The following is a 27,447-nucleotide window of genomic DNA, read 5'->3' on the forward strand; positions in this document are numbered from 1 at the left end:
TTGGAACAGAATTTACTGCCACAACAAGGCTTTATTGATGCGAAAACGACATAACCTTCTAAGCCTAGCAATGTGAAATAGATCTTATTCAGATATTCCAGAGTTTAATTTTAGTTGTAGGTAAATATGAATGGAGTCGTTTTATTGTAAAAATGTTTATGTTTATAGCGATCTGTTGTGGGGAAGTTAAAAAGAGACGGGCGTATGTAAGCGTGTGAAGTATCGTATGATCAATACATCGGGGGCTGCGTCGTTGGTGGATACGAGGAGGCTTGTAGAACTCCTAATGTTCGTTTTCTTACATTTGCATGCTAATTGCCGTCACCGTTCAGGGCATTCCTTTTGTCCGTGTGTCACATAATTGCTGAATTAGCGACGTACTTTTGTAGAAGTATTTAGTGGCCATTTTTCCCCGTTTTAGATTTTCAAGATAATATATTTTTTGTTTGAAGTTTTATGCCCTCTCTTTTTCTGTTTGCTTCTTAATTGATTTTACCCACTGCAAAGCCGTCACCGTCGTTGTCCTATTTCTAAAAAGCGGTTAACTGCAAAATGGAGTTTATGAGCTATCGCCAAAAAAACAAGGAAATTTTCAAACCAAACCTTTAAAAACTTACTACAATCTTGATTGCATAAAATTATTTATTAGAAACTCAGTTTTTAAAAATCCCACATTTTTGGTCGGGCGCAAGGCCGCCGCCGGCCTGCAATGATGCAACCAGCCGTGCGCCGCGGCGGACCAGGTATTTCTAGGCTTATTAGGTAGGTAATTAAAGAAAAATGATATTTAAATTTAATCAACCGATGTAGCCTGTATGTAGGTACCTACGGACACTGTTTATTTAATGTTTTCAATAGTAGATAATAGATATGTACTAGTATCACATTATTTCCGAGACTCCAAGCTGGATTTTTGTAGTTGGACCAGTTTTCCTAAATAACGACCTAGCTTTTTTACATTGCTTTTGCAGAAATATAGAATTTGCAGAAGAATTCTTGCATCCCAAAAGTATGAAAGAGATCTTAATCTCTTTCGTGTCTCATTCAATCCACCTGACATCGTCAAAGTAGGTAAGTAAATACTAGGTAGGTATCACAGTTGGCACACCTTAAAAGCCAAAACCAAGAATTGAGCTTGTGAGTAGTGAAGCTGAAGTGGCAATGGTTGGGGCGTAGTTCAAAGAAACAATACGCGTTGTGTTCCTAAGGAATGGCGACCTCAAACCGGAAAACGCAGCTTAGGCAGACTCCCCACTACAGGAGAGTATCGGGTCTGGAGTTAATGGATGGCGTAAGGCCATGGCGTGTGGAACTCCCTACAAGAGACATATCTAGCACTGGACGTCTATTGTTTAATGACGACGAAGACGATGAAAAACTAATTAAGTACATCTATTCAAGTATAACGTACCTAAGCTATCAATAGTCAAAGAGTTCTCGTGGGATTTTTATAAACCTAAATCCACGTGGATAAAGACACGGGCTTCATCTGTTTGGTTCAGCTTTCGCTCCGGAGTCAGATGTTATAGGTTACTTTTTATTTCGGAACATCAAAGAGTTCCCACGGGATTTTTAAAAAACCTAAATCCACGCGAATGAAGTCGTGATTATCAGCTAGTAAGTAGGTAATACATGTATGGGCATACGGCAAGGAATATCATTTCTGCAATTTAAATGTAGCAAGAAACAATAAATATTCGGTTTCCTGGCACCGAACCGAGATTTGAGGCGCAGGGCGGGCGGGCGGTTGCTAGGCAACGCTCCCCAGCCTCCCTCCGGATCACTTTTAAACTTTCATGTCGGAAAGTTTTTAAGGTTTGCTTGCGGCTCTGAAACGTCTCTTTTTGTTTAAAGCCTCGTTATGATGAGAAATGTGAGGTAGATAAATAAATATAGAAAACTTTATTGCACAAAAAACAAGAAAGAAACATAATAGAACTATAGATATAAACTAAAGCAATTGTAAGCAAAGGCAGCCTTATTGCTTAAAGCAATCTCGTGACCTTTTCTGAGAGGAGAGACTAGGTGTGTTGAATAGCACCAACGCGAAATTCACATAATATCGTCATTTCGTAGATTTGTTGATTGTTTTAACTCGCTATAGGCTACCACGCTATCCTATCTATACCTATTACCTGCCTAGGTAGGTAAGTACTCTTTAATTTTTCACGGAAATTTTTTAATTTATTTTTCAGAATCTACTCATTATAATTTCTTTTATTAAATATTTATTTATGTATCATTTATCTTTCTTTACCTATATATAAAAGCTGACTAACTGACTGACTGACTGATCTATCAACCCACAGCTCTGGACTGGACGGATCTACTACTGGACGGATCGGGTTGAAATTTGGCATGTAGATAGCTATTATGACGTTGACATCCGCTAAGAAAGCTCAATCCCTAAAGAGGTAAAATAGTGGTTCGAAATTTATGTGGTCCACGCGGGCGAAGTCGCGGGAATAAGCTAGTTTACTTCATATAGGTATTGGTTAATATTCTAAAATCTTGCTTCAATATTCATTACCGCTTTAAGCTTCGTGTTTTTTCTGTCATATTTCATACACAGGTAAGTGGCGTGGTGAATTACCTGACACTTTCCGAGATTAAATGAGCGGTAAAAATGTTTTTTGCCTTTTTCACATATTGCGAGCACTTTATGGCAACACTTATGTACTTTAGAGGGTGTTTGGTGTGTAGCGATTCGTTATATTTGATTTTTTTTAGTATGACACATACACCTCTATCGACCTATAAACTCTGTGTAAAGTGGTGTAGAATCAGGGTAGATTCAGAACAATGCGCCTACATCGACTTTCATCTTTTTCCATTAGCAATTGGTTTTAAATGTATAGTAGGTATAGTAGTAACTATAGTAAGTTTTATTAGGTACTAGTGAAAAGTATTACTACTACTAGTAGTACTAGTACTTGGTAGGAAAACACTAGGAAAACGAATTTGTAAGACAATATTCACAATGTATTCGTGGATAAAAAAACAAAATAGGAGGGACTAGATATACATATTTTGACGAATACACATACCTAACCTAAGTAATACAACTAAAGTTGTGGACAAATGTGAGTAGGTTTTAAATGTTTTAAGTCATAAGATCTAAATTTTTATGTAGGTAGGTACTTAGTTTGTTTTAAAAAAATAGCTCTCTGAATATTTTTTAAAGAAACAATCCCTGCACACAAAAACATTATTCTAAAAAAGAAACTGATGTAATGAGACTATCGAACTTTACCAACATTTGAACAACAAAGATCCCAAATAAATGTAAACAACATCACACCGTTTCCCAGATTTTTGTACACGGGGAAAAGTTTCCAAGTGAAGCGAGTGTATCGTACAAAATTGATGAAGGAACGGAAACCGCATCCGCGAGGCCCGAAGGTGCTTTTAGCCCCTAATTGGCGAGCTTTTAAGACTACCGCGAGTTTGTTTGACGTCGCTGCGGGTACTGGCGCGTAGAAAAAGATGTTATCACCACCCATCTAAATATATAAAATGAAAAGGCGACTGACTGACTGATCTATCAACGCACAGCTCAAACTACTAAACGAATCGGGCTGAAATTTAGCATGCAGCTATTATGACGTAGACATCCGCTAATAAATTTGAAAATTCAACACTTTAAGGGGGTAAAATAGGGGTTTGAAATTTATATAGCCCACGAGGAAGACATCGCGAGCATAAACTTGTAAATTATAAATGAAAAAGTGTGTTTGATTGTTGGTTGCTGGTTTATTGGTTTGTACTTCAACTAAGTCACAACGGAGCAATGGATCGACGTGAGTTTTTGCATGAGTATATTTAATGACTTCCAGAGTGACATAACTAATCTTTATGATGGAAAATCAAAGAGTTCCCAAGGTATTTCAGAAAATCTAAATCCATGTGAATGAAGTCAGTCGCAGGCATCAGCTAGTATTTGTATAAAGACTAACTGATCCACACCAGCTTCGCTCGCGTCAAATTTCTCAAAAACCTTTTTTAATAAGCATGTAATATCTCAAATTTCTAGACCCCGTGGTTTGAGCTGTACGGTGATATGCCAGTCAGTCAGTGTCCCCTTTTATTTATTTTACTTTTAACCCAACTACGATAAGGCAAACGATGAGTCACATTTTTAACGGTCGTATCGGTACGAATCGAACGAATACGTGTTAGGACTCGTTGCCATTTTTGCGCTGCCACGATGTTGACTGAGAAGGTGCTGCTGTTGGCTTCGTCTTAACTTTTCGCGTACCTATCCAATTTTGACGTTATAAGAAATACAATATGGTGGCAGACATACAATAAATACATACTTGAAAGCCTTAATTTACACATGATTTATACTGCATCAAATATATGACGGAATCGTAAGAACTAAATAAATACCGAGAATAATTTTATAGAAAGCAAAAGTTTCACAAGCAATTTTTACATTGACTGTACATAGTAAATTAAATTGGAAAATCCAAAATCAAACATTTGGATCAAGATTTTAGTATTTTACAAATATTAAAGACTATCTGATGGCCGCGACTTCGTACGCGTGGATTTAGGTTTTTAAAAATCCTGTGGGAACTATTAAATTTTCCGGGATAAAAAGAAGCCTATGTCCCCGGGTTGCAAGCTACCTCTGTACCAGATTTCGTCAAAATCGGTTGAACGGTTGAGCTGTGAAAAGCTAGCAGACAGACAGACAAACAGACACACTTTTGTATTTATAATATTAGAATGGATTAACAACGTGACAAGTAGGTAGGTAGTAATATATTCTAGATATGTACTAATCGTCTTAATACGACTAAAATTTACAAAAGCTTAAAAAAGGGTTTCCCACAGTTTACTAAGCTAAAAATTAAATTGCGACAAAGTTAATATGTTTAAATAAAGTAAAACACGGGCTTAAGTACAAAATCCATTGCCACGTGGCGTCAATAAAAAAGTTTACCGTTCTAATTTCAAATCTACAGTGGGCGGTTGGGCGCGCGCACTTAATTAGGTGGCAATTTTGACAGCGGGACAACCATTAATTTTCTTGTCAAAATATTTTTAACAAACAATCGAAGCTTACATTTTGTGACTATGACGTACCGTCCCACTTTGGAATAACAAAACAAAACCACAATTAGCATAATAGTTAGATGTATGAAACAGTTTAGTGAGCTATTGTGAATTTAACAATAAAAAATTATAGCGCATTTTTTTTACGACCGGCAATCAACGTTTTACAAAATAATGTCATATTTTCAGTTAGCATACAGATTCTTAATTGCGTCTCTCAATTAACCTGCCTAACAAATCGGGGTCCTAATATAAATATTTAATCGCGGAAAATGGTTGCAAAAGGAATAATTATAAGATTACCTCTCAAACGTTTCGTGGGAATGAAAAAGGGTAGGCTTTTAAGAGATTTTCACATGATATTCTGTCTCTTTCATTTTGACTGTTTACTAGTAGGATGGTAAACCTTTTCAAGCAATTTATAGTCCCAAGTGTAGAATCTTCTCTTTATAAGATATAGGTAAGTAAGTAAGTAGGTAGAGGCTACAAGGTGATCAAACGAATTTATTTTCAAACATATTATCAGAATATAATATGGACAAGTATTTAAATAAGTATTCCGGTAATTATATAATAACCCTGGGGACTGTAGGTAAAACGCCATCTAAAGAAGCTGTTATATTCGGGCGTGGATAAGCGCAGCGTCCGCCCCGTAGCTATTAAAAACTTATTAAACATCATCTCGAGCAATTACACCCCTCCCACGCACCCCTTTCTAGTCAGAAATTGCCGGTGATATCATTGGGCGGTATATTGTGATGGCTTTCGAAAATGGGAATCGAGTGTTTCCTAGTTACGAAGAAAATCTTTGTTTTGATAGGGGCATGATCCGAGCGCATCAGCGTTTATACAAGGTAATAGGCACTTGCATTGTTTTATCCACTAATTTTGAATTACTTACCATAAAATAATTATGTGTGAACACAGGAAACGTTTATTGTTTAAAATGTGCATTGTGCAATCCGATTATTAGGGTCTTGGACTGTAGTAATAAAATGGTGTAATTTTTTCTATAGCGGTAATTTATAGGTGTCACAATCCGTACGACAAATTATTTCAATTTTTAAACATAAAAATAGAGTAATTTCTGCGGGAAAATATTTTTTGTCATTAACTGTCATTTACCCGTTTTGGTACACCGTGATGATAATAATTAATGATTTTAAAAATAATTAATTTCACTCCAGGTCCCTTTTGCTTTACCCCTCTCATAGATATATGTCTAAGACCGAATATATTATGCAACTTACGCATTAAATTAGTATATAAAATAGGCAATCTGTATGGTACTTAGGTAGATAACTACAACTTACAAGATTACCTATAAATACAACCATGAAGCGCAGCGCTCGGCCAGCGGAAGCGGGCGCCCACAGGAAACATGTTGCCGTCGTCGATTCGACGAAGGATTAGCTTACTTGTAGGTATATTTTATGTTGCGTGGAAGCAACCGGTTGAGCTATTCAGTTGCCTACAAGATGGTGTAGCTGTTGTTAGTTGAAACACATTATTGTACATTTTATGATTTGTAAAGAGCAACGGCTCTTCTCAGTAGAATCTGGTGCAAGAATCACAGACGTATCAAAAGAGACACTAAATAATTTTTCATTTTGATTATGTTATAAGTATGCACAGGATAAAGCCCGTGACGTCATCTGCTTTGTTTGTAGTAAAGGGTAGGTAGGTAGCTACTTTGAAATCCGTTCATTACCTAATTGCTATCTAAAACCCTAAATATGTTAGGATTTACGACAGAATTTTACAAAAGTAAATAGGTACGTACTAATCATCATACTTAATACTATTTGCCGTCCATGGCAGTTTCTTATTCTTACTTAGTAGGTAGGTATATTTACTTAATCTTTTATCGCATTAGATATGTAGGCGTGTCAGTGTTATAATAGGTTTTACTGTCATAGATTCCGTGAAAAGAAACGTTGCATGAAGGAAGCTTTACTCTGTGAAAAGAAGCCATCTTGGATTAGCCGGCAGAGTTGGATTTTGACAGACACGCGTAGGTTGTCTGATTCATAATTCACTCTAGCCTTTTTATTAGAATTCAGATTAGCTTAGGTAATTCGAGATAGGTAGCTTTTAACGTGAATAATAATGATCGTGATATTTAATTCTGTGATTGTGATAATGTAGAATGTTTGTGTTAAATCGTAACCTTAAAGTAATTCTAACCTTTAATGCTATCCGGTGACTTTGTCTGCAAAGCACTATTAATAATGTTCGCGTAGTTGTTAGACGAATATGGAATATTAATTATATTGGTGAATATTAGAGTAATTCGTGAGTTAACGGTTGGCTCAGTGGATAGATTATTATAATGACATCCGTTAAGGTTATTTCTGCAAACGCTAGTAATTTAGAGTGTAATTGGAGATATACCGGCAGTTGAGATAATAATTAGTTTAAAGTGATAGTTTAGTGTGATAGTAATTTGCAGTTAACTTTGATAGTACCCGCTTTAGAAACGTATAACCCGTTTGGTTAAGAATCATTGATGACTCTTGTGTAGGGTAGACACTACCCTACACAAGAGGTAGGGTAATCAGACAATGAATTTCCCATTAGATCGAATAGCTTGCATTCTGGTGGTTTCGAGGAAACCGGGCACGAGCTGGCGATCCCTTGAGTGGGATTCGCGTAGGTATAGTGTGGCGATTGCATACCTGGATGAATAGTGTTCGAGGCGCCGTAGCGCACGATGCTATGGCATTCGGTATGTAGACGCGCATAGAGTGGATAAGGTAGAGCTATTGTGATATTGCGAGTTAGTAAAGAGGAGTCAATAATATGACCTGGTTTAGATAGTGAGTGTCAATGCAATGATTATTTTAAGAGTGTTCATGAAGTTGAGATTGATGATTGAGCTAGTCGCCACGCGAGTTTCTTGCTGGCTCTTCTCGCGGTAGGCTGTAGCATTCCGAACCAGTGGTAGATTGTCTTTAGATGATCAGATAAAGAAATGGCTAGTGATTTGATTCAGAGGTTGCAATAGCAATTGTGCCCTAATCACATGATGCGATGATGCTATGATGATGATGATGATGATGTTGAGATTAGGTTAGAGTGAGGTGAGGGGTCGCTGTGAGGGGTGGTTGGAGGCGACCTAGGTAGGGTTAGGTTAGGTTTACCTCGTTACCTTGCGTTGATAGTTTCCCTGTGCTATACGTGAGAGTTTCCATGATAATAATTGAGGATAGTCCATGTAATTTGATAACACAAGAATATCGTTAGTTCACATATGCGGCCTGGTTCATTTTAAGAAAGTAAATCCCGACTCATCCAATAGGTTGTTTAAAGTGCTGAGAACTAATTGTAAAGATCATTGATTAAAGTACCTAGTGGTTAATTACTACGTTCTGATACGTTCTGATGTCGGCTGAGGATTAATAATAATAATTATCGGTCATTCTCCTTCCTATTTCTGATGTACGTGCCTAGCGCGCCTACATCAGAAGTGGGATGAGCACATGCCCACATTTTTGAAAGTTATGCCCACAGTTTTGCAAATAATGCCCACATTAGCCTGGTTTATAAAAGGATAAAGTTACGAGAAAAGATTATATTAATTTGTTTAAAGAAGAAGAAAAGTTTTCCAATTTTAATACCCACAATTAGGCTTTGTTGTAAAAATTGCAGAAAAAGATTTCGGGGTTTTATCTGAGAGTTAAAAGATCCTTAATATTTCGGATTGGACTATCACTGCCTCTGAACGTGAAGAGTAGTAAATGGTGTGTGAAATGATGCTTTGTGTAAACCCCGTGATGCAGTGCATGTTGGTATCTATCTGGTATGGAATACTGGTAAGTGTGGTGTAGTTGATCGCAGGACTGGCCTATGCGAGTCAATGTTCTGAATCAGACTACGGTTTGACTATGACAATGTTGACTGTGGTGTAGTTGATTGAGGGACTGGCCTATGCGGGTCGATGTTCCGGATCAAACTACAGTTTGACTATGACAATGATTATGACTTTGATGGTGAACTGGGTGGCAAGTGAATAGTCTAAACTCTAACACCCTTATTAATAAAAAATGCTTACTTCAAGCATTATCCTAAGCTACACTTGGACTAGTTACTTCCAGGACCAACGTAGTATTAACAACGTTATTAATAAATATGGAGCTACCTGGATTTAACAATGCCAGCCTTACTTCGAGATGAAAGCGTGCACGTGTGGCTGCCCCTTGATTAAAAAGTGAAAAGAGAGAGTCAGCGAACGAACTGAATGCTGTGTGTGACAGTGACAGACGATTTCTCTACCTGGACCTATAACTGTCGACAGTATTTTGGATTCGACTTGACTTCACAGCGAGTTCACAGCTGATAGCTTGCACCGCCATTTTTGTTTTGCAATTTTAACCGGCTTTCCAAAAGGAGAAGGTACTCAATTCGGCGCGTTTTTGTAAACCGATTTCTCCGAGGTTTCTGACCGATTTGCATAGTTTTTTTTAATTAGTAGAGGAAGTTCGCGAGTCGTTACCATAAAAATGTTTGGATCCAACTATTTAATCCTGACGCTGCAAGAGTGCTGCACTCCTAAGCCATGGGACTTTGGAAAGTATTGATGGCAATTACTTAATTTATTACCCAGAAAATGTTTCAGTTTCACTTCATATTATCAATGAAATAATCTGAATTGATCTTGTAGATCACTTCGTTTGTGGCAGCGTGTGAACTTACGACATTCCACACTGATGGATGAGACGCTGACGGGATGTGGCCGGTCCGCTTCAGTATGTTGTTAGTTGACGTAATGGACAGATGTGACATTGAGATCATGACTAAATGGATGACCTTTAAGTTGTGAAACATCAGGGACTCTCGGTCCATGTGTGTGCTTGTGTGTTGTGGGACTTGGTTGAAGGAACACACTGCTTGCAGATGTTATGTTTTAGTAAGTCCCTGTGTCTATCCTGGTAAGGAAGTGTCCTTCCAGATGTTGTGAGTCTATCCTGGTAAGGAAGTGTCCTTCCAGATGTTGTGAGTCTATCCTGGTAAGAGAGTGTCGTCCGGGCCAGACTCGCAAGAGTTGGTTGAGGGGACACACTTCTTCCAGATGTGGAGTCTATCCTGGTAAGAGAGTGTCGTCCGGGCCAGACTCGCAAGAGTTGGTTGAGGGGACACACTTCTTCCAGATGTTGTGGAGTCTATCCTGGTAAGAGAGTGTCGTCCGGGCCAGACTCGCAAGAGTTGGTTGAGGGGACACACTTCTTCCAGATGTTGTGGAGTCTAGCCTGGCTGGAGGGATGCACTCGCTCAGTCCAGATGATGTTCGACCCTGGTTGAGGTGTATGGTTCGGGCCGCACCTGAAGAGGTCGGTTGAAGGGATGCACGCGCTTGCTCCAGATGTGTTGGATGAATGGACAGTGTCGTCCGTGCCAGATTCTTATGGGTTGCTTGAAGAGATGTGCTCGTCTTGTCCAGGTTGCACGCTTTTGTTGTGACATGCGTTGGTGACATGTTATGGTTGCGACATGCTATGGTTGCGAAGTAATTTGGTTGTGACATGCTTTGGTTGTGTTATGCATGCTTTATAATATGTAGTTTTTGTGCTTGTGCTGATCGTCAGGATGGACGAGCGGATGTTCTGACGATTGGAAATTGTTTGTGCTTGATACTTACTAGCTCCCGTGGACGGTCGCATGTCAGAATGGCCGTGTAGGCGTGTCAGTGTTATAATAGGTTTTACTGTCATAGATTCCGTGAAAAGAAACGTTGCATGAAGGAAGCTTTACTCTGTGAAAAGAAGCCATCTTGGATTAGCCGGCAGAGTTGGATTTTGACAGACACGCGTAGGTTGTCTGATTCATAATTCACTCTAGCCTTTTTATTAGAATTCAGATTAGCTTAGGTAATTCGAGATAGGTAGCTTTTAACGTGAATAATAATGATCGTGATATTTAATTCTGTGATTGTGATAATGTAGAATGTTTGTGTTAAATCGTAACCTTAAAGTAATTCTAACCTTTAATGCTATCCGGTGACTTTGTCTGCAAAGCACTATTAATAATGTTCGCGTAGTTGTTAGACGAATATGGAATATTAATTATATTGGTGAATATTAGAGTAATTCGTGAGTTAACGGTTGGCTCAGTGGATAGATTATTATAATGACATCCGTTAAGGTTATTTCTGCAAACGCTAGTAATTTAGAGTGTAATTGGAGATATACCGGCAGTTGAGATAATAATTAGTTTAAAGTGATAGTTTAGTGTGATAGTAATTTGCAGTTAACTTTGATAGTACCCGCTTTAGAAACGTATAACCCGTTTGGTTAAGAATCATTGATGACTCTTGTGTAGGGTAGACACTACCCTACACAAGAGGTAGGGTAATCAGACAATGAATTTCCCATTAGATCGAATAGCTTGCATTCTGGTGGTTTCGAGGAAACCGGGCACGAGCTGGCGATCCCTTGAGTGGGATTCGCGTAGGTATAGTGTGGCGATTGCATACCTGGATGAATAGTGTTCGAGGCGCCGTAGCGCACGATGCTATGGCATTCGGTATGTAGACGCGCATAGAGTGGATAAGGTAGAGCTATTGTGATATTGCGAGTTAGTAAAGAGGAGTCAATAATATGACCTGGTTTAGATAGTGAGTGTCAATGCAATGATTATTTTAAGAGTGTTCATGAAGTTGAGATTGATGATTGAGCTAGTCGCCACGCGAGTTTCTTGCTGGCTCTTCTCGCGGTAGGCTGTAGCATTCCGAACCAGTGGTAGATTGTCTTTAGATGATCAGATAAAGAAATGGCTAGTGATTTGATTCAGAGGTTGCAATAGCAATTGTGCCCTAATCACATGATGCGATGATGCTATGATGATGATGATGATGATGTTGAGATTAGGTTAGAGTGAGGTGAGGGGTCGCTGTGAGGGGTGGTTGGAGGCGACCTAGGTAGGGTTAGGTTAGGTTTACCTCGTTACCTTGCGTTGATAGTTTCCCTGTGCTATACGTGAGAGTTTCCATGATAATAATTGAGGATAGTCCATGTAATTTGATAACACAAGAATATCGTTAGTTCACATATGCGGCCTGGTTCATTTTAAGAAAGTAAATCCCGACTCATCCAATAGGTTGTTTAAAGTGTTGAGAACTAATTGTAAAGATCATTGATTAAAGTACCTAGTGGTTAATTACTACGTTCTGATACGTTCTGATGTCGGCTGAGGATTAATAATAATAATTATCGGTCATTCTCCTTCCTATTTCTGATGTACGTGCCTAGCGCGCCTACAGATATTTACTAAAATGTCAATAAATCTCCATGTGCACAACATAACAAGTTTATCCCGCGCCAAGATCGCGCTGTATTCAGCCACGTGGCGCCAATAAATAATATTTGAAAGAGGTATAATTTGCCTCTGCTTCACAGCTCGCTTCATGTACCTACCTACGTAGGAATATCGTAAAGTATAAGGGGTGGATTGGGCGTAGACGACACATGTCCAAACAAATGTCGCAAATTATTGCCGATTTTTCTATGAAATAAAATTAGTGTTTTCATTTGCTATTTTATTTAGGTACCTACATACAGTGATTTCTTATGTCGCGACTTGTATTAACTTACAGTGTTATTGGAACTTGGAAAGTGTTATTGCGTTGGTAAGTATATTTGTACGACTTAAAGAAAAGTAAGTTATCTAGGTAAGTATTTTATCGTTATGCAGGTAATAGGTATATGTATGTTCCATGTTAGCAATTTCCTTGCTTCTGGCTTGACCGATTTCGGTGCAGTTTTCAGTAACGTGTTCTTCATTATGACAATGATACAGTTAAGTATCTATAAACATACCAGAAGTGAAGTTAAATATTTACCACCATCATTCTACCACCAGAATATCATTCTACCACCTCCTTATTGTAATTATCACACATATCACCTACCTATTGTAATTAATAGGAACATATTACATATTTTTATTTTTTGTGTCATCTATCTTAATTCTTAGTAGGATCTACCTACTATTTATCAGTAAGTATTTGCGAGATTATTAATTAATCCCTGAATTAAACATCTAAGTACATCTTAATTATTTATTATGCGTTAATTAGTGATTACTTGATATATCTGAAGCGAACATTATAAAAATAATTTTATCATGTTGGTTCGTGGTTGCAGCCGCTTTTGATTACTAAATCATTTTATCAAAAGTCAAAACATACATGAATCTTATTTTAGCATTCATTGCACACAGGCCCTGTGGCACAACGGATAACACCTCTGACTACGGATCAGAAGGTTCAAGGTTAGAATCCTGGCAGGGTCGGTAAAACCATTTTTTTTTACATATTTTCTAAGTAAAATTTTGTAGAAGGTCCACATTTTATTCCGAATCAATTTTACGGGCCAAAAAAATTTACTCCGAATGACTTTCGTATCGTAGATAATAATATGAAGCTTAATTTATGCCATGGAAACATAGTACTTACGACATTGCGACATGCCACGAGGCTGCGAGTGAAAAAAATTAAATTGTAACGAAAATCGTTGGCAGACTGTCGTGCCGTAATAGAGCAAACTAGAATGAGGGAATTCTTGATTTGATCTCGAATCGATGATAACATAAGTATCAAAATCGATATCGAAAAATTGGCTATGGTGACGTGGAACCAAAGAAAAATAGGCGATTCATCATAGGCTACTTAGCGTCAAATATTGAAGCCTCGACGAAGTTCCCTAACTGTCGTGAACTGTGGTAATATTCCCATTTTACAGCATGTCAATGGCTGCATTGTCGCAAGTTGTTGCTTTGGCGCAAAACACTAAACAGCCTTGAGAACGAATAACAAAGGTTTAAAATAATTTAGGTAAGGTAAAGTATACTTACCTACTTATTCTGGCTAAGTACTTATTCGGATTTCTGTGGTAAAAAACATGGAAAAACGGACTAACTTATGCCAAAAAATTCGTAACAATGCTTGAACATTCTGACTTTCTATACTTTACCACCATATCCTCACTTTCAGTAAGTAATTAGGTATAATAATATATTCATCATATTCATACAAAGTTATAATGACTTACACTATGTCTTGAGGAAATTTCACATGTGTGTGAAAGATGTCTTATTAAGTTGGGAGCTAGTTTTAATTGGTGCTTCGCTCTCTGAAATGGATTCAAAGTTTTAATTATTCTTAGATCAACTTTAGAATTTGTAAGTATTTAAATTTGATTTTAACTGAACAAATATAACTAGCTTATCAATACAATTCGTATTAGGTAGGTATCTACATGTGGTTTGAATTCATATCAATAGCAGGTATCTTTGATCTTCTGAACAATGGCAAAATATTCAAATAGTGGCATTTGTTTCGAGAATATGATACAACGGACTGCGATAACAGCTATAATATTAAATTCATATTCCATAACCCTTCATATTGATATCAATCACTTTACTATTGGTAGGGTTGATGCATACTTATCATCAAAAAGATGATAAACGATTAACCAGACAAACTTAATGCATTTTAAATATAGCTATTTAAAATGCATTTAAAAACAGTTAGAGGTGCGTGCCCGGACATCCCGACTAGAAGGCCGCCAGCTTACCTACCTACCACCACGTGACTGAAATTAAAAATACCTTAAAGTCTAAGTCCAAGTCAAATGATTTTTAGGGTTCCGTACCTCAAAAGGAAAAACGGAACCCTTATAGGATCACTTTGTTGTCTGTCTGTCTGTCTGTGTGTATGTCGGTCTGTCAAGAAACCTACAGGGTACTTCCCGTTGACCTAGAAACATGAAATTTGGCAGGTAGGTAGGTCTTATAGCAGACATTTGGGAAAAAGTCTGAAAACTGTGAGTTTGTGGTTACATCACACGAAAAAAAATTAATTGTGGTCAAGGACAAATATTGCTATTTTCAACTTTCAAAGTAAGATTATCTACTATACCAAGTGGGGTATCATATGATAAAGCTTTACTTGAACAATCTAAAACAGGTTTTCATTTATTTTTAGGCATAATACCTACCTACTCTTTGATTTGTCGTGCAAAATGTCGATAAAATACGATTGTAGTACGGAACCCTCAGTGCGCGAGTCTGACTCGCACTTGGCCGGTTTTTTTCAAAATAGGTAACATTTTACTCTTTTTGATGTTCAGAATTGTTAGATTATAAAAATAATTCTATTTTATTCTTGGTAAAATAATTCTTTTAATAGGTAGATATACCTACTACCTACCAGTGTTGCACCTTCAATTAATCAGGAAATACCTACTGCCACCATTATCTAGGCGGCAAGCCTAAGCAAGTCCTATAGTTTGGGTAAAAAGAATACCTAGCTAACAACTTTTTCGACATTTGAGTAATTGGGTATTACAGCGGCGCAATAATACTTACTGTTTCTGCCTCGATAGTTCAACGGTTAAAGGAATGGGCTGAAATCCGAAAGGTGCCGGTTCAAACCTCACCCGTTGTTTAAGAAAATAGGAAGATAACTTACTTGGTAGCGTCGTAACGCACGGGAACTTTAGCAGTCGCGTCGGTCGTTAAATCTAGTTGAATATACCTACCAACTCTGCCTAGACTCCGCCTGTGCATGAGTATTTAATGAAAAAAGTAGGTTTGTGTTCAAAGTATTTTCAAATAGATGCATAAATAGGTATCTACCTGTTAAAATAAAAATCAACGTCAAGCTATATACGTAATCTTTCCTCAACTTCTCCTTGCCACCTCTCTACCATGGTTCAAGAGACATAAAAACGAAAAAACGACAAAACCAAAGTTAAGTGGATAGGTAGGTATCCAACCTACCTATCCAAGTTTTAAATTTTATTTTTCAAAAAAAAAAAGATCGGTAGGTACCTGCTGAGAATTTGAAAATGCTACGGAACGTTGCCTTTGGGAATGAAATATGAAATCATTTTACAATTATTTTCTCAACATTCACAGATTTAAATAATGATTATGCCCGAGTATTAAGCACAATATAGCTAGAAGCCTTAGTACCTATTTACATAAATTCGTATACAAAGCACCACAAAACCAAAACACCCTTGAAAAAAAATGAAACGGCACACGTCAATTTCAGCACATTTTACCTCAAGAAGTTCATACGTGATTTTGTGTTTTGTAGAACAAAACATGGTACAATGCATAAACTTTCAACGCAAGATCGACGAAGCCATGGAGACAATAAAACAAAGAGAAGCGCTTCAGGCCTGGAGCGGTGCCGAGCCTCCGTGCGACCGGCGTCAGCCAATCAGGGCTCGGGCTCGCAGGCCGGGGCCCGCCCGCCGCCGCGCCCTCGACGATCCAGCGTGGCTCGCGCCGGGGATGAATGAGATGCAGCATCCCTACAAAGATTTCACATCGATCACGGGGGCGCGGGAGCGAGCCGTTTCGCTCTCGCCCGAGGGCGGCGACGTGAGGTCCTCTCGCGCAGTCGCGAACAATTAGCGCGCGGGTCGGCGGCACACCACGTCACTATAATGTGGTTAGTCAGTGAGCGTCGGGGCCGAGCCGACGGCGACGGCACGGAGCACGAGTACCGAAGCGCGGGAGAGCCGCGCTGCCCGCTCAGCCAGCGCGCCGGCTACAGCACGGTGGAGTTCAAGAGCTCGGCGTGCGCGGGCGCCGGCGAGCCGCCCGCGCCGCCGCTCGCCGCACTGCCCGACCCACAGCAGTTCAACATCTTCCCGGCCTTCTTCAGCCGCCAGCTCAACTTCAGCGCTGGCGGCGGCGGCACTCAGGGATCCAAGATCATGGAAGAGCTGCGACCGAACTTGGTGGGAGGTTTACTCGGCGTCCCGGGACTCCTCGATGACCACCAGTCCGACGCCAAGTTCCTACAGTCGAGCGGGGAAAGCAAGTACACGCCGGACAAGGGCCGGAAGTGCAGTAATGCGTCGTCATCGTCAGCGGAGGAATTCGGTGGACTGTACGGTGGCGACCACGCGGCAACACCACCGGCACCGCCCCTTAGTCGCTCCTTACAAGACCACACAGGTACGTTAGAGTAGGTTAGGTACAATCACTAGATCAGTACCTAGACCACAGAATACTGATAATAGCACCATCCAGGGTACCTCATTGATCTAAAGATGTAGTGTTCAGTTGAAAATAACTAAGAAACCAGCAATAGTTGAGGCAAGATCAATCTCTCAAATTACATGACAAGAAAGCAAATATTATAATTTATTTATTAAATATAATTTTGGAATTAATAAGTTTCATTAATGTTATTAAATAATTAAAAAATACAAAAATGAGTGATTTGTACCTGTATCCGTCAGATTTGTCCTAATTATCGTCAATGCGTCCCAGAACTCGTCAATTTTTAACAATAATTTAAACTCTATTGCCTTAGACATAAGGTTTACTTTAATTTCATTTTCAAGTTGTGATTTTTTTACATCGCCACTTGAGCTGAGAAAATGTGTAAAATATAAATTTGACTAGTCGTTTTAAATGGAAAACTATTGGATTCTGGGCTTTCAAGCCATGCCATGGCGGGAAATCCGCGCCTTGTCTTTGGCTGTTTACGTTGTCTATGATATATCATTTTAGACTGCATCGTCACTTACCATCAGGTGAGATTGCAGTCAAGGGCTAACTTGTATTTGAATAAATAAAAAAAAATCATCATCATCAACCGATAGACGTCCACTGCTGGACATTAGTCTTTTGTAGGGACTTCCACACGCCACTGTCTTGCGCCACTTGAATCCAAATGAATGATATCGTCCGTCCACGTAGTGGGGGGTCCACCTACGAGTATTAGGTAGCATTACCTACTATATTGTTCAAGTTGTTTTTAGATACCTATTGTTCAAATAGGGATGATGACTACTAGTCAAATAGGCATCTTTTTAAAATTGTTTTTCTGTTGCTTGTTATATTTTAATATTTATATTTATGAACCCCAAATTTTCTCGCTCTTTCTTTGAAACTCCACTCAATGCGATAGCAAAAAATACCGAAAAGGCTTCAGGACCTGGATCACATCCACACGCTGCGGAAAATTATACAGAAGACTGAAGAATATAATCGGCCACTTTGTTTAACGTTTTTGGATTATGAAAAAGCCTTCGATTCCTTGGAAACATAGGCTGTATTGAGATCGCCATAGAGGTGCCAAATCGACTACTGGCATATTCAAGTGCTGAAGTGCTTGTACGAAAACCACCACGATGTCAGTCCACATTGAGGACCAGGGAAGGAAGCTCCCCCGAAGCTCTTTACCGCTGCTTTAGAAGACTGTTTTAAGCTTCAGGATTGGAACGGACTTGGCATTAACATTAATGGCGAGTACATCACTCACCTTTGATTTGCCGATGACAATGTATAGTCGTTATTGCAGAGACTCTGGAAGACCTTAATGCAATGCTCAATGACAGCTGAGCTTCAGAACAGGTGGGCCTAGAAATGGACATGAGTAAGACAGAAATCATGACTAAGGCTGATTTCCTGCCCCACCCAGTAATCATTAAGAGCTCTGCACTCGACCTTGTAGACGAGTAGGTATGTATACCTATTGACATATGGTTCCGAGACATGATTGCTAACTACGAACTTCATAAAAAAGCTCAGAGTCTCTCCATCCCAGACCCAATTGCAAAGATCGTGCAATTGGGTCGAGAAATCGACAAATAAAATTAACAAAATAATCGTGGAATGTAGCCGTTATATACATAATAATATTATGTCGTTAAACTAGTGGTCGGTGGTCCACTCCGAACTAAGAACTCGTGGTATCCCATAACTCTATTATCCCATAACAGTGCCATATAATATATTAAGATTATTGTAAAGTTATGTTAAAAATACTGATGCCCATTAAAAATGAAATAATTTCGTTTCTTTATAACATATATCTGATTTAAATTTTTGTTGCTCAAGTACACGATATAACTGAAATTATACACAAGTTTCAGTTTCTAATATGTCGCCGTTTTTGACATATAGCGTCGAATTCAATCGCCACTTTAAAACTCCCTATTTCATATGAGAGCCCCGCTGAAATAAAGCTTTTATATTTTTGTATGCAATATTCGTCTGAAGGCCGTCAGTTTTCATTTTATGTTTAAATTTGAAGTAATTAAGTTCAGTAATTCAGAAGTTATAAGGTTCTGATGGACAGACGGACAAGTGCCATTTCACTAAAGTAAACTCAGAGGCCTCACTTCGCTCGGTCAAATATATATTCCCGTATCTGTGTGGCTGTTGAAGATGCAATGATTTTATTTTTTAACCTGACTACGACGAAGTTAAAGTTTTATAATTAAAATTATTAATATTATTAAAAATTAATTATTAATTAATTAATAATTAATTTTTAATTAATAATTAATTTTTAATTAATAATTAATTATTAATAATTAATATTATTAAAAAATAAAAACATAATTATAAAACTTTAACTTCGTCGTAGTCAGGTTTAAAAATAAAAACATTGCATCTTCAATTTAAATATCAATTCAAGTACAGATTAACTGTCCAAAACTGTCACTGTCTGTGTACCACAACTGAAACTCTTATCACGTTGCAATAAGGTTTAAAATTGAACAGTGTCGGTATTACGTTCATTTTTCTAGTGTGTCCCAGTAACCGTCAAAATAGTATGAATTTTGACGAGTATTGGGTCAAGTAGGTATTTCAAAGTACCAATAGATGTCACATGCGTTAAATCAAAAATAATAATAAAAGTAACACAGTTTTATAGATTATTTCGTTAGAAAATTAACTTGACTGTTGTATAAAATAATCAGATTTACCACAGTGGCCAACAGATGTTTCAAAACTTTCTTCGAATACTAGCATGTAGGACTACGATTGAGTGACTAAACCTGGCTAAAAACACAAATTTTGAAAATGCTAACTTTGAATGCGTTTTTCTCCAACTCTATTATGGTTTAGACTAAATGTTGTTATACTAATTTATGGAAAATACTATCACAAATATGTTGCCATAAAAAGTTTTCATTTAGTTTTTGCTAGAAATTAATAGCTAACCATTTTTTACAATCTGACGGGTATCGGTACACTGACGACTATACCAGCGTTTCCCTTAGTGGCTATGGAAAACCGATAGATGTTGGGGTCCCAAGGTGCTAGAATGGCGACCTCGCACCGGATAAAGGTTTATTGCTATTTCTAAAAACTGTGCTAGTTAGAGACTTGGTTTTATTTTCCTTGCAATAATCTATATATATAAAAGGAGAAGGTGACTGACTGACTGACTGACTGATCTATCAACGCACAGCTCAAACTACTGGACGGATCGGGCTGAAATTTGGCATAAAGATAGCTATTATGACGTAGGCATCCGCTAAGAAAGGATTTTTGAAAATTCAACTCCTAAGGGGGTTAAATAGGGGTTTGAAATTTTGTAGTCCACGCGGACGAAGTCGCGAGCATAAGCTAGTGTTTATAATAATTCTTTGTAAAGTTTGGAGATCATGGAGGAGAGGACGAGAATTTTTGTTATTTTTCTTCATAAGCCGAAAACTAAGGAACTTAAAAATAAATAAATAAACTATCTAAGAATGTGCAAATAAAGCCCTTCCATATTTTAAAATCTAGAGCCAAAGAGTCCCTTTAGCAGTAGTAATATTTTTTGAATCCTGTCATTTGCTATACCTAAGGACAATCGCAAGCAATTCCTTTCAAGTCGATAGCTTTTTAGAAGAAGACCGCCTTTTTGTATATTATCTTTTGTAACCTGTCATTTGCGTCTTGTGGTGCAATAAAGTATATACATACATACATAGCTTTAGATGTACTGAAATAAGCAGGTTTGACAGACGGATGGACGGACAGACTTATAGCCGCACAACAGGCCGAGTGTAGCGAAGGGGGAAAGTGGCAACAGGCGAGCCTGCAAGGAAGCCAGCGACATCCATCGTACATTTCATCGTACCGAAACTGTGTCAATCAAGCAGTTAGTGCATCAGTTAATAAACCACCAGCCAACCTGCAGTCAGTTTGTATTTTTTGCTGTGCCTATTCCAAATAACGTGCCAATGGCTAGGTACCTACGCAATTTATAAAAAAACGTTAATATGTACGGTAATATTACTTAACTAGCTGATACACGCGATTTCGTCTGTGTTGATTTAGGTTTTTAAAAATTCCGTGGGAGCTTTTTGATTTTGATGGGATAAAAAGTAGCCTGTATCTCCAGCTGGTACTTAGTTAGGTAACTAGATACAGGATGTAACCAAAACGCTAGCAAAAACGAAGACAGGTGATAGTACTGATGATTACTGATATAATACCACAAAAAAACGCGAAAATAAATTAAAAAATATCCTATATTTTGTAAAAGTTCTCGATATATTGCAAATAAAACATCTGACTGACCCTAGAGGTCAACGAACGTTGCGTAACTAGGACATTCGGAGTCAATACCACGTCGTAGGTGGGGCATGGGACCCCAGTTTTGAACGCTAAGTAGGTATATTATATTGCGGGTTTGAAAAATACTAAATCACTAAAACTACAAAATGAGGCAAATGGTATTGGATTGTGTTTAGATAGTATAACAATAACCAGAACGCTAGCAAAAACTAAGGTTTTTGCTAGGCTACTTTTTAGCTGACTTTTAAAAAAGGAGGAGTTGTATTTTTCTACCTATGTGACACCGAAGACATGCGGCGCAAGACCGTGGCGTGTGGAAGTCCCTACAAGAGACCTATGTCCAGCAGTGGACGTCTATTGGTTGATGATGATGATGATGATGATGACACCGAAATCTCCGAGTTTTCTTAACCGATTTGCGTATTTTTTTTATCGATAGAGAAATTTTGTGACATTGTTACATAAAAAAATTAGATCTCCAATCCTGATGCTGCAGGGGACCTGACCACCAAGACTGATGAGATTTAGAAACTGTCGGTTATAAATTGATATTGGAGGTACTTACCAAGTAAATACTTTTTGAACTCGAGGACCCAACTCCTCAGCCCTGATTCTGTAAGGAATTGCATTCCTAAATCTTGGTGATTGCACGGGATTTTTAAAAACCTAAATCCACACAGGCGAAGCCGCGGGGATCAGCTATTACGAAATAAAATCGTTAAGGTAATTCCACAGTGGACTAATAACATGCCACATATTATACCTACATAATATGAATAGCTACATACCTACACACTCCGCTAACGCCGTTTGAAAATTCAGGCTTCTCCCGAGGGAAGGTAGTGCGGGATGGTCGTAACCCTGGCCAAAAGATATCGCGTTCGTTTTCCGGTTGCCAAATTCCGTAAAAAATAATGATTCGGGTCAATTTAAGAAAATGTAATTTTTCGTCTCGAATTAGACACTTTCCGTCTATTAGACTGACACCCACTTAATCACGTCAAGAACCTATCATAATATTATGTCGAAATATTTCAGATAGAGTAGTCGAGTTTCACGTAGGTAGAGCAGTAGTCTGTAACAAAAGAGACATACATACCTACCTACCTGATATAAAAACGTTAAGGTAATTCCACAGTGGACCAATAACATACCACATATACCTACATATAGCTACATACACACTCCGCAAATGCCGCTTGAAAATTCAGGCTTCGCCCGAGGGGAGGTGGTGGGGGGACGGTCGTTAGTGACATTTCGTATTCATGACGTCAGCCCCGGGGCGATTGTTTGCAATATTACTCTAATTGAAATTGTAATACGTACATATTCAGGATAGTGGGGTGTACCTACGTGTCCGAAATTTGAGCATTAGTTTGTCTTATTTCATAGCTTGATTTGTTAGTCATTTTAAATGATTAATTCATGCTCATCAAATTTAATCGCTACATCTTGGGAACAAAATCAGATACAGCGTTTTAAAATAAACTGGATTTTAAAAAACAAAAACAAATTCATGTCTTTTTGGTAGTATTATTATACAATTATTATAATTTAAAAAAAACTACAACAAAATTAACACGATTTCCAATTAAAATTAAAAAAGCTAGATATTTGGAACAATTTTCGAATTTTTTGCTATTTGCAATCATATTTCTATTTCATGACGATTTTGACAACAGACACAAAAACACATATAGGTACGTATATTGATATAAGTAATTGTAGTTTTCAAATAAACAGCCATTTTGAATATAAACGAATGTATGAAAAAGTCGCTTTGGATTGCGATATTTGTATTCGACATTGGGTCAACCACAGGTTCAACCAATGTTCTCTATTGGTTGGAATCATAGATTTTTATATTTTCGCCAAGTATAAAAACTTAACAGCGTTTTAACCAAGGTTTTAACCGACATACTTATATTAAATTTTCTGTAGTTTAGAGATCTGCGTCTTGGCTACAAAAGAATATTTAGAGATGCTCTATATTTCAGAACCATAAATAAATTTGTAGATAAACGTATATTTCAATTAACTTCTGCAGTCATAATGTATTAAGTAGAAAATCAAATTAAATGTGAATAAGGGAATATTAAAACGGCATGAAATTTATAAAAAGAATATTATTAAGTAGAAAATCAAGTTAAATGTAAATATAAGGGAATATTAAAACAGCATTAGATTTATAAAAAGAACCTACTAAAAACCTACAAGATACTATATAGCTAGACAGTTTATACGTACCTATACTTAGCTATAAAAGCGTTGGAGCTTGCTTAAAAGCGCGTCACGTCCCAAGCACCACTTGCGCTTAACAATGACTTAGCGGGACGTGTACAGTGTGCACACTTCTTTAGCGTCTTCTAGTAAAATCTTATTATTATGTCATTTTACCTATGTGATATCATATTATCATACCTTACCTAGCCTTCAATCGCTAAAGTACAAGATATGCAGTCCTATACAAATCTCATAGAATCTGCTACGAAGTTATTTAATTAAATCTATCAGGACTTGGGCGAAGAAAAATAAGCAAAAATATTTTTTCTTTCAAACGACTTTAAATCTTCGTGGGCAAGCGCTAATTTTTCACGGTCACTTTTTGCCGACCCATAACCCTCTTCAATAATATAATGATTAAAGAATTTAACTTTTTTTTTATACATAGTTCCATACTATTTTTGTAAATACGAAATTGTGTCTGTCTGTCTGCTAGGTTATCACTTATTATTTATAGATAAGTAGGTATCGATAATAATAATGTACTTATATCTAAAACTGGAATTATTTAATTTCGAGAAACCGATTTTAGCTGCTAGTCTACTAAGTTACTGGCTTACCTACTGGGTCAAAATATGTATTCATTGATGTGTACAAATTCATACCATTCATAACATTAAAGGGTTATTGGTGGCACATGGTACTTAGTGGGTTTCCCTACGCGCTTTACCTACGCGACGCTTGACAATGAGGATTACTTCAATCAGAGGCGCGTGGCGGTCGCGTGCGACGATTTTGAAAAGATCAATGTGTAGGACTCTACCTGCATCCTTTTAGCTTTATTCGATACATTTGTTGACCAATGATGCGAGTTGTGACAAAATGACAGATTTGTTTGTGATTAAAGAGGAAACTGGCTGATTAACAAATCTTTGTGTGTTAAAAGTGAGGTTTACCTATTTTGGCATAGTAGCGCGCTCAGGTTCGCTGCGCATCCTTCGAGTTCTTCTTCCATTTTCATTAGGTATTTTTTATTTATTTATTCAGATACAAGTTAGCCCTTGACTGCAATCTCACCTGATGGTAAGTGATGATGCAGTCTAAGATGATAGCGGGCTAACCTGGAAGGGGTATGGCAGTTTTTATTAAACCCATACCCCTTTGGTTTCTACACGGCATCGTACCGGAACGCTAAATCACTTGGCGGCACGGCTTTGCCGGTAGGGTGGTAACTAGCCACGGCCGAAGCCTCCCACCAGACCAGACCAGTTAGAAATAATAAAATTCCAAACCCCTGCCAGGAATCGAACCCGGGACCTCCCACTATTAAGACCACAGCGCTCACCACTGCGCCAGGGAGGTCGTCGTCGTATACCTACAATGAACTGATTACAAAGTGTATAGGAGTGACAAGAGTGAATAGGCATCATAAAGGCAAACGCGTCTTATTTTAGACCACATCATCATTTTCCATCTAGTGTGATTATAATCAAGCGTGAGCCCATAGTGAATGCTGCTGAGTTTAAGTTGTAATAAGTTGTTATCAAAAAGACGCTGTGGTTCGGGACCCAGTCTGTAGGTACCTAGGTATTCGCCGGTCCGTTTTATGCTTATAGATGATACTCGTATATTATAGTTATATTTACGAGTACCTACCTATGGATGAATGTGGCCCAAAAAATATTTCCTATTTACGAATACTATAAAAAGAACATGGCCTATTAATTACCATCTTCTCAAAATAGCATCAAAAGATCTTCGATTTATTTATTAACTGTCTCATCAGAACCATTAGGTAGGTACGTACTTTATAATCAAAACCACAGGGCACAATCCCTTAAATAGCGAAGCAATATGCGCATAAATAAATCTCTAGTAAAGAGACCACTCGATATAATGGAGAGGCTGGTGACTCGCGCGCACCCTAATCCTATCAAAGTGTAAACCCATTGTCATTACGATCAGCTGCCACTCGAAAAAAGTTACAAATGTCCAATGGGTTAAATAGAAATACGAATAATGTCCAGTGTAGCGAATTTTAGATTGTTAGCAGACTTACAAGTATAAATCGATAAGCTTTTACGTTTTCTTGAATGGTTTTTTGGGTTCCGTACCTCAAAAGGAAAAAAGTCTGTCTGTCCGTTTGTCTGGCGTTTCTGTGAAGAAAAGCTATAGAGTATTTCCCGTTGACCTAAAATTATGAAATTGGGCAGGTAGGTAGGTGTTATAGCACAAGTAAAGGAAAAAATCCGAAAATAGTGAATTTGTGGTTACATCACAAAAAAATTAATATGTGTTCACGAAAAATTAATTTTCCAGCGCGTAAATGCAGTCAGTATTCTTGGCACCATTCCACGCGGGCATGATTTTTATAATAATAATTAGATAAGGCTAGCTTTAAGTTTTATTGTAATATTCAATGTAAATTAAAAAAAATTACTAAACCAGTTAGATTGCGCAGTCTATTAACTTCCTAAAGTGTTCTCTCCTTGACCGGCTTTTTTAAAGAATATCAGCCATGTTAATCATGACTAACATTCCCCTCTCCCCTCCAACTAAGCGTAAAGCTTGTGGGAGGAATAGACACACCAACAGTGTAACGGGTAGGGTTTTGTGGAGCTGTTGAGGAATTTTGTTAGAACAGTTTATTTTCTTACTCAGTTTAAAAATGTAAAAATTATCTATTTTATTTATTTTCCACAAAGAGAATTAATTTGGGAGCGAAATTAAAATAATCGTAAAATAAACTCAATTGTAAATAAAAATAACTTAATTGTAATGCTTGTTGCTGACAACTCAAAAAATATACATACAAAAATACAGGAAAAATTGGAATGGTGTGGAAAATATAGTGCTCAATATAAACAAAGTTAATTAATTTAACAAATGTAAATTAAAAATTTAAGTCACCCCCGACAGGTCAAGGCTACCATAATAATATTGCATTGTAGTCGGGATTGAGTCCATAAGACAAATTCAAGTCGATATTATACATATCAATTGTTCGACTGAGAAAATAGCTGATACTTCTGAAACGGTTGAACATATTTTCATCAAACATAGCTGTTTGCGTCAGGGGTAAAAAATAACTGCCCTAATGTATAAAACAAAATTAAAACAAATATCAGCTTAACAGCAAATTTGCATTGGATGCAAGATCAGCTGGATGCTAAGCCATTGACTCACAATTTTTAATAGCATGATCAGCCCATAAAATATATCACAAATCGCAAGTACAGATCGTACTTGAGCAGTATGATCAATCAAAGATCGCAATCAGGGGGATTTGCGGCATTTGCGCCGATTATAAATCTATTAAGGGCTTGCGACAACATATGGACGCTGAAGGGCGAAACCGTGGAGCCCCGTGGCGCCCCCGGGGGTGCCAAATACGTAATAGATTTCTATTTTTAATACGAAATTTTGATTTTCAAGAGCGCTTTTTACACTTCAGAATAAGCACTAGAAAATTCTATACTTTGTTACGAATCTCGTCATACTGACCACTTTTATTTTGCGTTTTCCTTTTTAGAAGCATTGTGTATCTAGATTCTAGTGGCCAAATACGTACTTACACACGTACTACACACAGTAAACTTAGCACTACTTAATCTTTTATGGCAAAAATTAATAAGCAATCGTATCTGATATCTGTCGATAAGTAGCTTAGTAACGTTGTTATTTGTTAAAAAAATGTCATGATATAATTGCCAATTAACAACATTGCTACATATTTAACTTTGAATATCTATCTAAAGTTTAATCGTTTACTTCTAATTGTCAAAAAAAATTAAATGCTCTTTTTATTAAACTTTAAGATGCTGTTGTTGT

At 37.7% G+C, this 27,447-nt stretch overlaps 1 protein-coding gene across 1 annotated transcript in view; it reads left to right on the forward strand.

Annotated features, from left to right (window-relative positions):
* The first annotated feature begins 16,523 nt into the window (after positions 1-16,523).
* LOC117989434 (homeobox protein unc-42) overlaps positions 16,524-27,447 on the forward strand; it is a 34,044-nt gene continuing 23,120 nt past the window's right edge. The window contains exon 1 of the mRNA XM_069503781.1: positions 16,524-17,040. Within this exon, the coding sequence (XP_069359882.1) occupies positions 16,524-17,040 (517 nt within the window). The remainder of the gene's footprint in view (positions 17,041-27,447) is intronic.

This window comes from Maniola hyperantus, chromosome 16 (assembly GCF_902806685.2).
Source record: "Maniola hyperantus chromosome 16, iAphHyp1.2, whole genome shotgun sequence".
NCBI classification, from domain to species: Eukaryota; Metazoa; Arthropoda; class Insecta; order Lepidoptera; family Nymphalidae; genus Maniola; species Maniola hyperantus.